The sequence below is a fragment of the Fistularia commersonii genome, chromosome 33 (assembly GCF_037954325.1).
Source record: "Fistularia commersonii isolate RoL2024-O1a breed Wild chromosome 33, RoL_Fcom_v1.0, whole genome shotgun sequence".
NCBI classification, from domain to species: domain Eukaryota; kingdom Metazoa; phylum Chordata; class Actinopteri; order Syngnathiformes; family Fistulariidae; genus Fistularia; species Fistularia commersonii.
Window position 1 is genome coordinate 9,362,106 of NC_141316.1, and position 13,870 is coordinate 9,375,975.

At 51.4% G+C, this 13,870-nt stretch overlaps 1 protein-coding gene across 1 annotated transcript; it reads right to left on the minus strand.

Annotated features, from left to right (window-relative positions):
• Positions 1-733: 733 nt before the first annotated feature.
• On the minus strand, positions 734-3,524 carry nog2 (noggin 2). Its single transcript, XM_086140990.1, has one exon. It carries the CDS (start codon positions 2,133-2,135, stop codon positions 1,494-1,496), a length of 642 nt encoding a protein of 213 aa, XP_085997116.1. The 5' UTR covers positions 2,136-3,524; the 3' UTR covers positions 734-1,493.
• Positions 3,525-13,870: the final 10,346 nt, after the last annotated feature.

Sequence of the window (13,870 nt, forward strand, 5' to 3'; positions counted from 1 at the left end):
ATCTCTTTAATAGTCTGCGGACGTGAAAAACAGTTGCGCATTGTTTTGTAGGCTTTGTTTTCCCCTCCCCTCCCCCGGCCCTCCTCCTCCTCCTCCTCCTCCTCCTCCTCCTCCTCCTCTCCGGGGCGGTCAGACTGCAGCAGGCGCCGGTCTGCTCCACTCCACCTCTGTACAAATACCTCAGTGGAACTTGTGTGGAGCTTCCAGGACCCCAGACGCCCCCCGACCCGGGCCGCCGTCTCCCCGTCTGACACCGCTTCAGTCCCGCTTTTACCCGCCGCGCAGGCAGGGAGGGAGGTAGAGATGGATGGATGGATGGATGGATGGATGGATGGATGGATGGATGGAGGAGCCCCCCCCCCTCTGCTCTGCAGAGGTATGCACCGCGCATTACGCACGGCAGTAAATCAAGGCTCTCCAAGAAGCTCTTCCGCGCAGATAGTTTCTAAGCATCTTGTGTTTATCTGGCTTGAAAGGGACCTCCTCCTCCTCCTCCTCCTCCTCCTCCACACACACACCAAAAAAAAAAAAACCATTCCAAACCAAATCTCACAGCCATTTATAGGAAACCCGGGAGCAGAACCTTCTCTGGCAGGGAGACCTTCTCAGAGACGGCGGGTATTTTTACAGCGCCCCCTCCTCCTCCTCCTCCTCCTCCACCTTCTCCACCTCCTCCTCCTCCTCCTGGATGTGACACTCATTGAAAGCAACATGGCTTGACACTAACACATGTTGAAGAGATAGACTTTATTGCTAAAAACGTGTAGCCATAACATGTACACTGATATTTTTTTTTTTGTCATTTTTAGAAATATTCAAGTAGACATCTCCCATATTTTTTTTTCCGGTATACTCTATTCTCTTTCCTTATGCTCTATACTCACAATCGTTAAAATAATAAATAAAAACATACAGATTTGTTTATTTCTACAATACTATGTATTCCCAAAAAAAAGCTGAGTTCACGCCTTTATATATATCTTTAACCTCAACTTCTTTTCTTTTTTTTTTTTACAATTTAATTAATATTGATATTAATATTATACAAAACTCTAGGCAGCATTGCAGTGAAATAACAGTCAGCATCAATGTTCAGTTGAAAAACAAAAAGAGTTCACCTCTTGGAGAGGTGTAGCATATGCATCTTCAATGTCTCATAGAAAATATCCCAAAAAAAAAACAAAAAAAAGCTCTTCCTTATGAAGTGCTGGTGTCCCCGTCCCCCCATTCCAAAAAAAAAACAAACAAAAACAACAAACAAACAAACAAACAAAAAAAAAAACATATCAGGGCTGAGAATAAAATATGGTCCTGGTTCAATTAGAAAAAATAGCTGCATTTTTCTTAAATATGTACAATGTTGGTATTTCACTTAAAATGCTATATAAAAAAATAGATTTGCTATGGTGCCCACCTCTGTAGAGAGTTAACAGTGCAATAGAAACCGTATTTCCAGTCCACTCCCCCCACCTCCACCTCCACCTCCACCTCCTTCAGCACGAACACTTGCACTCTGAGATGATCGGGTATTGCACCTGTATCCACGTACAGTATTTCTGTCTTAGGAAGCCCTGGCAGTACCAGCGCAGGAAGATCTTGTTGATGGACTTGACGGGCTTGCACGACATGCCCTCCGGGAAGGAGCAGGAGCGCTCGGAGAAGCAGTTCCCCTCCTTGATGTAGCGCGGCCAGAAGCGGACGCCCAGGTCCTTCCAGGTGTACACCACCGGGCAGTGCGTGTACGTCCACAGCCACTGCAGGAATTTCCTGCGGGCCTTCTTGCCCACCTTGACCCGCTTCCCGTAGGGGGTCTCCGTGAGGTCCAGCTTTTTAATCTCGTTGGGCATGGGCCCCTGCAGCCGCAGCTGGCCGTCCGCCGCGGACGCGTTGGCCGGCGCCGGCGCGCCGATGGACATGAAGTTGGGGTCGAAGTTGCTGCCGAGCTTTTTCCGCAGAGTCCTCTCGGCCAGGTCCTGCTCCCGGGGGTCGTACTCCGGGTCGGGGTCCTCCTTCAGGTCGGGCACGGGCAGGTGGTCGCTGGGCGACGGACGGAGGCGGAGGTAGTGCTGGGAGACCCCCAGGTGGACGCACACCAGCGCGTACACCAGCAGCGTCTGCGTCTGCGGCAGGCCCATCGTCCCCGCCGCCACCTGGCGCTGGTGTTCTGGGCTGCGGTCACTCGGGTTCCCGGTCGCCGTGCGCGGAGCAGGGACCGGCCAGGGGCCTCATACACGGCGCGTCCACCCGGCGGCGGCGGCGGCTGCGGCTGCGGGCGGCGCGGCTGCGGGCGGCGCGTCTTCGCGCTCCCGAGTCCAGACGGCCAAAAAAAAAAGAAATGAAAGTAGACTCTGGAGAAGGGGTGAGGATGAGGAGGATGACGAGGAGGAGGAGGAGGAGGAGGAGGAGGAGGGCGGGCGGCTGTGCGCTCTCTCCCGCGGATTCACTTCGGGTCGCTCTCAGTTGTCATGGTAACCCCGGGGATCGAAGCGTCTGCGCCGGCGGACCGCGGCCGAGGCGGCGGCTGCATGGAATGGACGGCTTCCCGGGCCGGATCCGGGGGAAAGGAAGGAAGGGAGGGAGGAAGGGGAGAAGGGAGGAAGGGAGGGGAGGGGGGCGCTGGAAATGTCACCGGGTGTTATTTTTACGCACGGCGTTCACGAAGTCTCGACGTCTCCCGACGCGCTCCCACGGCGCGCACAATCCACACACCCGCAGAAGAGAAGGGTTCTCGCTCCTCCACCCCTCCTTCCTCCTCCTCCTCCTCCTCCTCCTCCTCCTCTTCCTCCCTTGCCTTCCCCCCCCCCGGACCTCCCGCCGCCGTACTCCAGCCGTCGACGTACGCGCGTCCCAGACGGACTCACGGACGCGGCGCCGCGGCGGGACGCGACCTCAACTTGAGAAGTAGCAGCCCATTCGTCTTCCCAGAGAATGTTCCGGAGGCTTTCTTCGATATTCCCACAGGGCGCACGGCCGAGTGCATGAAAATAAAATGCAAGAAAAAGTACAAAAATAAAAAATAAAACGTGCGGGGCGGGGGGGCGGGGGGGGGTAAAATGCGGGAAAAGTACAGCTCCGTCTCACTGCTCCATCACAATCACAGGAGCTCCGGGTCCTCCCGCCGCTGCATGGCGACTCCTGCAACTCCTGCGTGGACGCGTGGATCCGGCCGTCGCGGAGGCTCCCACGGAGTCCCCACGTCGGGAGTGCGCAGAGAGCTGGCCGCTGGAGCGTCTCCTCGCCGAGGCACACCGTGCGAGAGTGTGTCTGTGACGAGCGGCGCTCAGTCCCAAGTTAAATATCCCCCTCCGACGTTACAAAGTGTCAGAGGGGCCTGCCCACCCCCGGACACTCTCACTGATTGACAGTGTCCCTCCGGGCAACCCCCCCCCCTCCCACACACACACACACACACACACACACACACAGACACACCACTCCACTCCACCCCCTGCCCCTCCCCTCCCTTCACAACGTGGAAAATGTCAGCCACAATCACAAGGATCAACTGGGTCCTAAAGCTCTGCTCTGTCCTACACACACACACACACACACACACATATGCGCTGATGTTCTGGCTGCATCACGCTCTCCTCTGCTGATCTGAGAACCTCCATCACCCGCCACGGAGGACCTCTCCCGTTCGCGTTTTTCCCACGAAACGGACGCATTCCACCTTTGTCGGCCGGGGTTCGGGTCGACTCAGGAAACTGGCCCGCTGAACTCCGGGGTCACCAAATAGGCGCGTAATTAAGGGCTATAAATGGCCACCGACGAACGAAACGGAACTGTTCCCATGCCGGCTGGTCATTATACCCCCCCACCCCCACCCCCGAGGCCTGGATCCGTTTAGACGTCCGACTCGTCCCCCGACGCTAAATCGCACGACGCGTAGATAGTTTGTTCCCTCGGCGGGTCCCTCGTCTTTTGCAGCGGTCACTAGAGGGCGTCGATCCAGCACGGTCCGGACCTGCGGCCTCCGGGGTCCGCGGCTTCAGGTTTAGCAACGCAAACAACCCGCCTTTTTATTTTCCCCCGTCACGGTTGAGATTTGTCAATCGATTGGTCGATCGGGGTGCCGTCGGAGACGGGGCTCGGCGGGAAGCGGGGACGCGGCCGGGCTACCGAAGAGCCGGCCGTCATTGTCTTTCTCTGCAGGCTTCGGGATGTGAGGAGCGAGAGGGGGGCCCCTCTCCTCCCTTCTCATCTCCAGCCCTCCTCCTCTTCCCAGGGCTAATTATTGGAGATAAAGACAAGGAGGAGAGGGAAGGAGGACCACAGTGGGGGAGCGAGCGAGGGAGGGAGGGGTGGTGAAGATAGAGGAGGTGAGGAGGATGGCGGGGGGTTCCCGGATGGCAGTTTACTGTGGAATGGCTAATTAAACAACGCCATAAAAGGAGCCCGGCTCGCTTTAACGAAGCCCATCAGCCCTCTGACGAGTTTGGCCCGGGACGCTGGGGGTGGAGGTGTCGGAGGAGGGTGGAGGGGCTGAAAATTGGGCTTGTATAACAAGGGGACTTAGCTCTTTGGTTTTGCACCAATTGTTCATGCTCCCTTAGGTCTCAATAGGGCGCATGGTGAGGGTGCTTCGGGGGGCAGCCCTTAGGCAGAGATAGGACCCCCTTCTCCTTTTTTTTTTTTTTTTTTTTTGCCGTGAATGCTATCCACACACACACACACACACACACACACACTAACACCCCCGCGGTCCGACACAAAGGCCTCTAGCCGGGGTCCAGGCAGGAGCTTATCCAGCACAGGGGCACAGCAAGGGGCAGGCCTGGCCAGACTGGCTGGCTGTGCCCACTGGGGATTGGTAGAATGGCACAGGGGGTGGATGGAGACGGACAGCTTGGAGAGCCGAGGGGAGGAAACAAAAGACGCCGGAGGCCGAGACAAAAAAAAAAAAAAGAAAAGGCGTCGAGGAGCGGAGGCCGGACTCTTTCCGTTTTTTTTTTTTTTTTTTTTTTTTTTTGCGTTTCGTATCTCCTCTTCCTGTAATCCAGGAGATAAGCAAGGTTAGAGAATCTGGCAAGGGGCTTCTGGAGGAAGTCTCCAGAACTCCCCTCCGATCGACAGATCTGCTCCGAACGCATCTCAGAACCAGTCACGGACTTAACCTTCTTTTATTTTATTTTTTTTTTTTAGCGCTGGAACTGTCAAATCCCTGAGGTCTTCGGCGCATTTCATATAAATCCGTCCAAGAGTCGTCGGCTCCGGGACCACAAGATACTTCTTTGCAGCGTCGTGATAGCTCGCAATATTCTTTTGTAGCTGCATGAACACACGATTATATCTCGGTAATGACAAGATCGATGTTTATTTTCTTTCCCCGGCTTCTTTTTTTTTTTTCTTTTCTCTTTCAGCCGCACCACAACAATTCAAAAGAGAAAATCTCGCAATACAAATAAATAGCTTTCCACCATTGCCTGTCAAAATCACATTCCCTCTGTTTCCCGCTGCCCTCGCCATCCTTCTCTATTCTCTCTCCCATATTCAGCTCTGTCTCCGAGCTTTAACCCGAAGCAGATGGTTTGGGAAGCATGTCAAAAATCTGTCTCCCGTTAACGCTACTTCTGAAGGCCCCCCCCCCCCCCGCATTTTTCTTCTCCCCCTAGGATTCATCATAAAGTTATTTTTTGCAAAATAACCAGTAAACAGCGTGGAAGCGTCATGTTCTTGCCCCCCTCACCCCCACCCCGAGACGGGTTGGACAATCGGAGGGAGTATCCGGTCCTCGGCTCCGCGGTGTGACCGTGGTCGTGCGTCGACCCCCCCCCTCCCCCCCCTCGGCTTTGCGGCGTGGCATTCTGACCGGGATGGAAAACACGCCGCTCGACGCCCGATCTGTGATTAATGGCGATCACTGACGGCTCAGTGGCTTTGCGACGGGCCGGTGGGACGCGCTTTGAACTCAGAGATTGATGAAGTCAAGCAAAGCCTGTGAGACATGACAGTCTTTCTCTCTCTTGCTGTCTCTACAGAGTCGTGCACCGCCGCAATCTCCCAGTAAACATCAGATTATGGAAAGGCCTGCGTGTGGATTTTGTCGATCGCCTACGCAAGGACGCGCGCCGACCCACGACCCGCATTGGAAAGGTAATTGTTATGAATGAACGACTTGCGGCCAGTGATTTAGATAATAATCCAAGCTTTTGGAATCCTGAGAGAAGGTGTTATGAATGGGTTAACCTCTAGAAGGAGTTCTTCTAATCTCTTGATTGGAATGCATGGTACTGTTTCCTTGCAATGTCATCCAATTTGCATTCATTCATTCATTATTTGTACCGCTTATCCTCCAGTCAGGGTTGTGGGGTTGGGGCTTGAACCTATCCCATCTCTCACTGGGCAAGAGGTGAGGTTCACACTGAACTTGTTGGTCACAGGGCCACTTCTACAAACCTACAACAATTCACTCTGTTAATTCCCCTCATGCAAACGTACAACCATTCACTCACACATTCACACCTCAAATAGAGACATAAAACTATTGCCCCTTCATGCACATGTCAAATAGAGGCATACAACTATCGCCCCTTCATGCACATGTCAAATAGAGGCATACAGTTGCTCCCTCATTCACACGTCATAGAGGCATACAACTCTTGCTCGCTCCCTCATTTATGGGCCATATAGAGACATACAACTCTCGCTCCCTCATTTACAGGCTATATAGAGACATACAACTATCGCTCCCTCACTCACACGTCATAGAGACATACAACTATCGCTCCCTAGTTCACACGTCATAGGGTCACTCAAGTCTTGCTCCCTCATTCACTCGTCATAGAGACATACAAATATCACTCCAGCATTTACAGGCCCTATAGAGACATACAACTATCGCTCTCTCATTCACACGTCATAGAGACATACAACTATCGCTCCGTCATTCACACATCATATAGAGACATACAACTATCGCTCCCTCATTCACTCTTCCTACAGGAATACAACTATCGCTCCCTCATTTAAACAGCATATAGAGACATATAACTACCGCTCACTCATTCACACATTCACACTTGTATATAGACATGCAACTATTCACTTACACATTGTTTTTTTTTTTGGTATTTAGAGGTATTTAGTGTCCAAATAAATAAGTACATAAGTAAACATGTCTGGGATCTGCTTGAGGTACCTAGCATTGATGTACTGCTGCTATTAGCACTCCTACATGTGCAGTATAGCCAAGGTGTGAGCAGGTGAATCCACCCTGGACTCCATGGGGTCCTTAAAGGAACCTAAAAGAATATTATAGTTTGAGAAGTTTGAACGACAGCCTTAATGACGACGGTTTCAGGACACGTTTATACTCAATTCATGTTGAGTTTTACTCCCCTCTTTGGGTACTTAGTATTGACACTCCGGGGGCTTTTTATGCACTAAAAAAAAGCACATAAAACAGGTGGATGGAAATTCAACCGCCTTCCTGTCTGAAGTAGGACCTGTAATATTTTCCGTAGTTTGTCGGCGTGGTGTTCGTTACAACAAAAGACTCGGGTTTATTTTCCAACAAAGTGGTCGAGATCTTGATTAAGGATCTTCTTGTTTCCTGGCAGTTGAATTTTATTTGACGTATTTATGGGATATATGGGATAAATTATCCTCTTTTTTATAGGCCTTTATTGGGAGCGTGTACCGATAAAGATATTTGGGATGAAAAAAACAAAAAAAAATCCCATATTGATAAATCAGTGGATATTTGAGCTGGAAAAAGTTGATTTTTAGTGCGCAATATGGGAACAGTCTGCAAAAAAACCCCAGTTGCACCAGATGTCAGTTTAACACGGAGGTCAGTTTAAATCCACTAAGATAGCGCAATCAAAACGCTGTAATCTGCAGATGTGTATTAACATATCAAGAACTTAACGTAACAAGAGTCTTAACAACTCTGGTTTCCATCGAAAGGCAGACAGTGAAGGCGCACAGGAGGGTCACAAAACCGGAAAGGGTTCATGTTTGCGCCCGATGAGTATCTCCTCGCAACCATTCATTTGGGAACGACCTCAGCGTTGGGTTCGGTCAGCGCTTTGTTTTGATTTGTGCTCCTTGCCTCCTGCTTCGGATAAAAAAAGAAACGTCTTTTCGCACAATGTAGCTTTTAAAGGAAATGACGTCCACAAATGGGGACGCTCTTAACCCACGCAGCTTCGGGTTTTTCGCATATCATACCGTTGGAGGAGCTCCTGCAAGTCCTCTGCTCGCGCCTCTTTCTTGAAAAACTGTCGCCTGTCTTTGGAAACGATACGGAGGGGCTTTTAATTAGCGTGACCTCGTGGAATCCCGGGATAATCGCCATCACTCACACCTTCCAGAATCTAAATGAAAAAGGTCCGAAGGCGGTCCCGGCCGTCTCCCTTGTTCCTCTTTTCTCCACTCGCGGCATCCCACTCGGGAGTATTCCCCGTCCCTTCTTCTGCTCTCGGCATCTTGCCTCCCCACCTCCCTCCCTCCCTTCTTTCACCCCCTTGCCCCGGAGCAGGGAGCGATGAGAGTGGAATTAAATTGATCACCGCCTTCCGGAAAACAACAGGAAAAAATAGTGCATTCCGAACGCCAGGAGGGCGTTCCCCCTGGTCTTCCCTATGGCAGGATGACATCATTGGCCTGCTGCCCAATTCCCATCGCTCACAATAGAGTCACTGTTGCCTTCGCCGTGGCGGCACAACAGCCAAGAGAAGGGAGAGAGAGAGGGAGACTGTGAAAGGGTGAAGGCCCTGAAGTGAAACACACTGGAGCACTTTGCTTTCTAAAACACAAAACTTCTCCGGCGCCGGCCCACCGCTACAGCGTTTGAAAGGAAAAGCCCTCGCGGAGATGTGACGGCCGCCATCTTGGAAGCCGCAGGTTCGTTTCCGGAGCGAAGGAAGTTGTTTTCTCGGCCCGTCCCTTTGGTGTCGATTTGTTGGCCAAGTTCTACTGCGTATCGGTGCTAGAGAGCGGGAGACGGCCTAAATGACGGCTAGCGCTGCGACCCCCGATTCACCAGCTAAATAAGCTAGCTAGGTTTTAGCTTTGAAAAACTCCAGGTTCTCCTTGTTCCTACTGCAGTCCACAAACAAGCATGAGGTCCAGGATGAACCCTCGCCCAATCACTCCTGGGCTCCGGTCCCCACCTCGACCTTCTGGGCAGGATGAGCAGTACAGATAAAAAATGATGTGCATGAATGAAGCATGAATTAAGGCGACGGCGGCATTTTCTATCAAAACAAGGAGAAAACCTGCAATCTCAAGGGCTGCATTTCCCAAAAAGGCCCTCTAATTCAGGGCCTGGAGTATCTAGCAAGGGTTGTGGAGCCGCCGTCTCCATGACCGGCCTCTTAAACAGTCACAAGCTAAGCTAAGATTATGTCACGGGCCGGTTGGGGAAATGTCACTAGTTTCATTACAGAGTATCGTGTTGAAATAGTACAAGGTTGTCAGGACAGAAAATCAATGCCAAACTTTAATTAGCAATGGGATCTAAAGTTGACAGTGCGTGTGTGTGTGTGTGTGTGTGTGGGCGCAGACTCATCTTCAGCCCGTGGGACATGGGAATGTATTTTCCAACTAGCTGAATCTGTGTCGGTTTCAGTCGCCGTCCGGCTGGTTGACATTAACAACCAACCGTAGCTCTCGGACTGCAGAGGACGAAGAAGCGGAATTGTTGCCTGACTAAAATGGAATAAATACTTCACACAGGGAATGTTTTTTGAATGAGCAGGTTCCCTCCCATTTCCACTGAAAGTACAAATGCACATATGTGTCACAGCCCCCTCCGCTCCCTCTTGTATATTTGCTAAGAAAGTGTAATTCGATGTTGAGTGCGATCACGTGGTTCGCAGCAGCTCCGTCCAACTTAGGTAAACCCTGACCGCAAGTACTGGCAATTCGGTCATTCTCCCAACCACTAAGCCATTGTGATGCCACAAGCCATCTTGTCAAAACGAAACAGTTTGCCCACAGCCACTGACCACAACAGATGTTGCCTCGCCTGACGCTCTCCTCGGCATGTGTGTTCTGTTGAGTCTGGAGCCAAGACACTTCACAGACTGGCACCGCGAAGCAAAAACAAAAACGACGGAAACTCAACTACGGCGTCTTCTTTCTCGGTCTGCGGCGAGATTTCGGATTAAGGTAGCCTTGTTTGAGCCCGCCGGACGATGTTCGGAGACTCCTGGGTGGAATGCAACGGAGCCGAGATCCAAGTGGAACGGCGAGGCTGTCGGGGGATAAAGAAGGTGGCCGTGACGTTCAGTCAGGGGAGGCAAGGAGAGGCCGTGCCTCACATGCCTGTATTGGACAGACAAAAAATGTCAAATGAAAAAAATAATGAAGTGGTTATATCTATCCGTGATTTGCACTACAAAGGTATTTTTCATTTCACTTCACCAGTTTTTGATTCAAAATGGCTGGATTTATCACACTTACTGTTCAAATGCTGAGATGTGCGGTGAGGCTGCGGACTGTCGAGCCTCAATGACGTCCGACTGCTAGCATGCTCCGCACTAAGACCATATTGCCGTCTCTCTGTATGTCGCTGATAAAATGTTTAAACACTTGCCAGATGAACTACATTTCCAATTTGTTAACAGTTATACGTGCGTTACCAGTCTCTTGTGCTGAGCGATCGTAAAATGGTAAGTGAGGCACGCAGTTCTCCTGCCTCACGGTAGGGGGCGCTCTTGATTCCAGGGATTCTTCTTGCGACTTATAAATTTAATCGCGATGAAGTCAGAGCGTCACCAGCCATGAACCTCACTGCATGTCACTGGAAGGTTGTGGATTTTAAGTACTTTGGGTCAACAGTCCGGAGCAATGGAGTGGGTGGAAAAGAGGTAAAGAAACGGGTTCTAGCAGGGTTCTCGGTCATCCAGGTCATGATGAATTCTTGCCAAAAACATCTTGTCTTTGCAACTGGACTTGAATTTCCTCACTTGAGGATGTTTCACCCCTCATCTGAGGGGGTTCAGTTCAGAGGGCTTCTTCTTCTGGGCCTCTCGCATGAGGGATGAAACGTTTTCAAGTGAAGAAATTTAACTCCGGTTTCCAAGACGAGACGTTTTCGACAAGAATTCTCATGTTAGATGTTTGGAGATGTTTGGCCATGTACAGAGGAGGGATGGTGCACATATTGGTGGAAGGATGCTGGGGTTGGAGGAGGTCCAGAGGTAGACCAAAGAGAAGATGTATTGACGTCGTGAAAGAAGACATGAGGTCTGTTGGTATGAGAGAGGCAGATCCAGAGAATAGGGTTAGATGGAGAAGGTTGATTCGCTGTGGTGACCCATGTAGGGAAAAGCCCAAAGGAGAAGAAGAAGAAGGGTGGATAGCAGTCGCTTGGTTGCACGGACGGTGGTCAGACGCCATCGCCCCGGCAACCAGAATAAGTCCCGCTGCCGGGCTGAGCCCTGACGATCTGAGTCAAAAACAGGTCCCGCCGGCCTCACCGTTGCCCTTTGGCCTTCTGTTTGCCGAACACGCTGGAGGCTAGGGAGGTGACGGCCTGCCAAGATGCCAGCGGAGCCGGGAAGGCTTTGGGAAATGTCTCGCCAAAGTGCGAGCGCGCACTGCCACCCGGGGGGTGCCTGCCTGCCTGCCGGCCTTGGGAACCGGACGTTAAAGAACGGGGGGTATGACAACGGGCTGAGTGTGCGCTGATAGATAGTTTGTCCAAGGGATGTAGCAGATGTTGACTCATACTGGTTTGCTAATCGGGAGCCGCAAGCCCCTGGAGCCATGAGTAAACAGGGGAGTCTGCCTTTCTCTGTCACCGCGGGGAAGGAGAGCTGGACCGGAGGCTGGTGGGGGAAGAATAATGAAGTCACGAGATGTTTTTCGGAGCCGAAGCTGAGTGAAATCTCAATAAGCGTCATCCCGGTGGGGAAAGAGCACCCACCCCCACCCGGCTGCCGACGCTCAAACCAATCTCCGTCTAATAGACCGCCTGCTGACGTAACCGTTAGCGACATGTCGCCCCCCCCAAGCCAGCGGTCTTCAAATGACTGCGAGCCAAAGGCGACCCGGCGACGGAACCCGGAAACCCCAAATGCCGGTACCTCCGAGGCCTCTTCGGCCCCGGATTGGGGTCTTTTTGCGTAAGCGGTAACCTCTGCAGACGAAACGATAGCGCTCGCCGTGCTGGCGGCCGGAGGGGGGAGGGGGGTTCTGGAGGGACTGGGGGGAACCGTTAAATGCATTCACACTCCAGTAACTTTCTCAAGTCGTGACGAGGGAGCCGCGGAGACAGAGGGAGCAGGCAAACCGCCTGGCCGGGTAGATCAACAAGGAGCTATTGATAGCGGCGATCTGTGCTAGTGTCAGTCTGGGAGCCAAACAGGATCACAATTGTGGTTTGTGCCAATAACCTTGTTGACCTTATTTAACCTTGGATTTGGGCAGCGGGGAGCTCAGACAACAAGTGTCCATTCACAAAGAAAATTGGGAAATCCATGTTTGCGTACGAGCGCTCTGAATCTGACTATTGACTACATAAACTATATCACCAGAAGTATGTGGACACCTTGTTTATTATGGTTTGGAACGTGTCCACTACTTAAATGAAGGGAAAACTTTGCGCCACAATATACAGTGATACCTCACATTTTGAGTTTGAAAAAAAAAAGTTCCCCTGCCGTTTTAAAAGTCGGGACTCTACCGTTTTTTTTCACGTGGCGCTTGACCTCAACTGCATGCAACGCCTTTGGGATATACCCGACTCGGAGCTCCAACCTTGGACTCCTGCGGGTGAGTCGCGTCTTAATGTGCCAACGTTGGCTGTCGGCGTTGGAAGCAGCGGCCTCCGGGTGGAGGAGCGGGAGCTGGGGTCACGGAGGTCGAGGTCGGAGGTGGGCTTCGCTTTCTCGGACTTTCATCAAGTCCCCGGGCCGCAGACATGAGATGAACGTTTGCCTTTTTTATTAATTATAACCACAATCGTCCCCCACGCCGGAGCCGAGTGGTTTCTTTGCACTGAGCGTACCTCAACCATCGCGTTTGCAGATGTCAGTTGAGTTAGCATATTTGTGAGCACGACCAGGAGTCACACAGCAATGTTTTCATTCATTCACACTCTTAAAAGCAACGTAAAAGAGTATCGATGCTGTATGTCAGGGGTGTCAAACTCCGGTCACATCAATAAAATGGTGTTATGTTTTCATGAAGACGTTCTGCTGCCGTAGTTTGGCTTTTTATTCTTGGACAATTTGTTGTTTTCCTGGAAGGCTAACTTTAGCATGCTTAGCTGTTTGGCTTCAAAATGCCGATGTAGATTGGACTCTTTGACAAGCGACGCTGCCGCAGAACACAAAAGACATACTGCTTTTTCTGCTCGAAGCACAAACATGAATTGGTCTTCCTGTCTTTCTCGAAACAGCCTTCCATCTGCATTGACTCTTCCCTTCCGAGACATTTAGGGATCATTTGTATTTCTCAATTCTATCGATCTAATATCGGGTAACATGATCGGCATGGATTGTGGGAAATGTACCGTAATTACCGAATTATTGAGCGCACCTCAATATAAGCCGCACCGGCTAGCCGATCGCTATCTCGGGCTTCCTCCTGCGCACTGAAACCGTCAAAGTCGTCTTCTTCGGTGTCGGAGTTGAACGGACTCAGAATTTCTCGGTCATTTCATCGGTCCGATGTGACGAGGATAACTGTTTTAGCGGCGTGAAGCTTGTTAGCCCTCCCCCCCCAAAAATGTCCATATATTAGCGGCAGTGTTGTTGACGTGAAGAAAGTCACGGCTTATCGTCTGGAAATTACAGTAGTTTTAATTTAAGACAATCAGACCTCGTAAGACGTTCTCGTGAGCCACATAAAATGACATGGCGGGCCACTTTCGGCCCGCGGGCCTTGAGTTTGACACAGGTGCTGTATGCTC

What these genes read in the sequence shown, in the direction of transcription:
- nog2 (XM_086140990.1), bottom strand. Translation starts at nt 2,135, where the DNA reads ATGGGCCTGCCGCAGACGCAGACGCTGCTGGTGTACGCGCTGGTGTGC.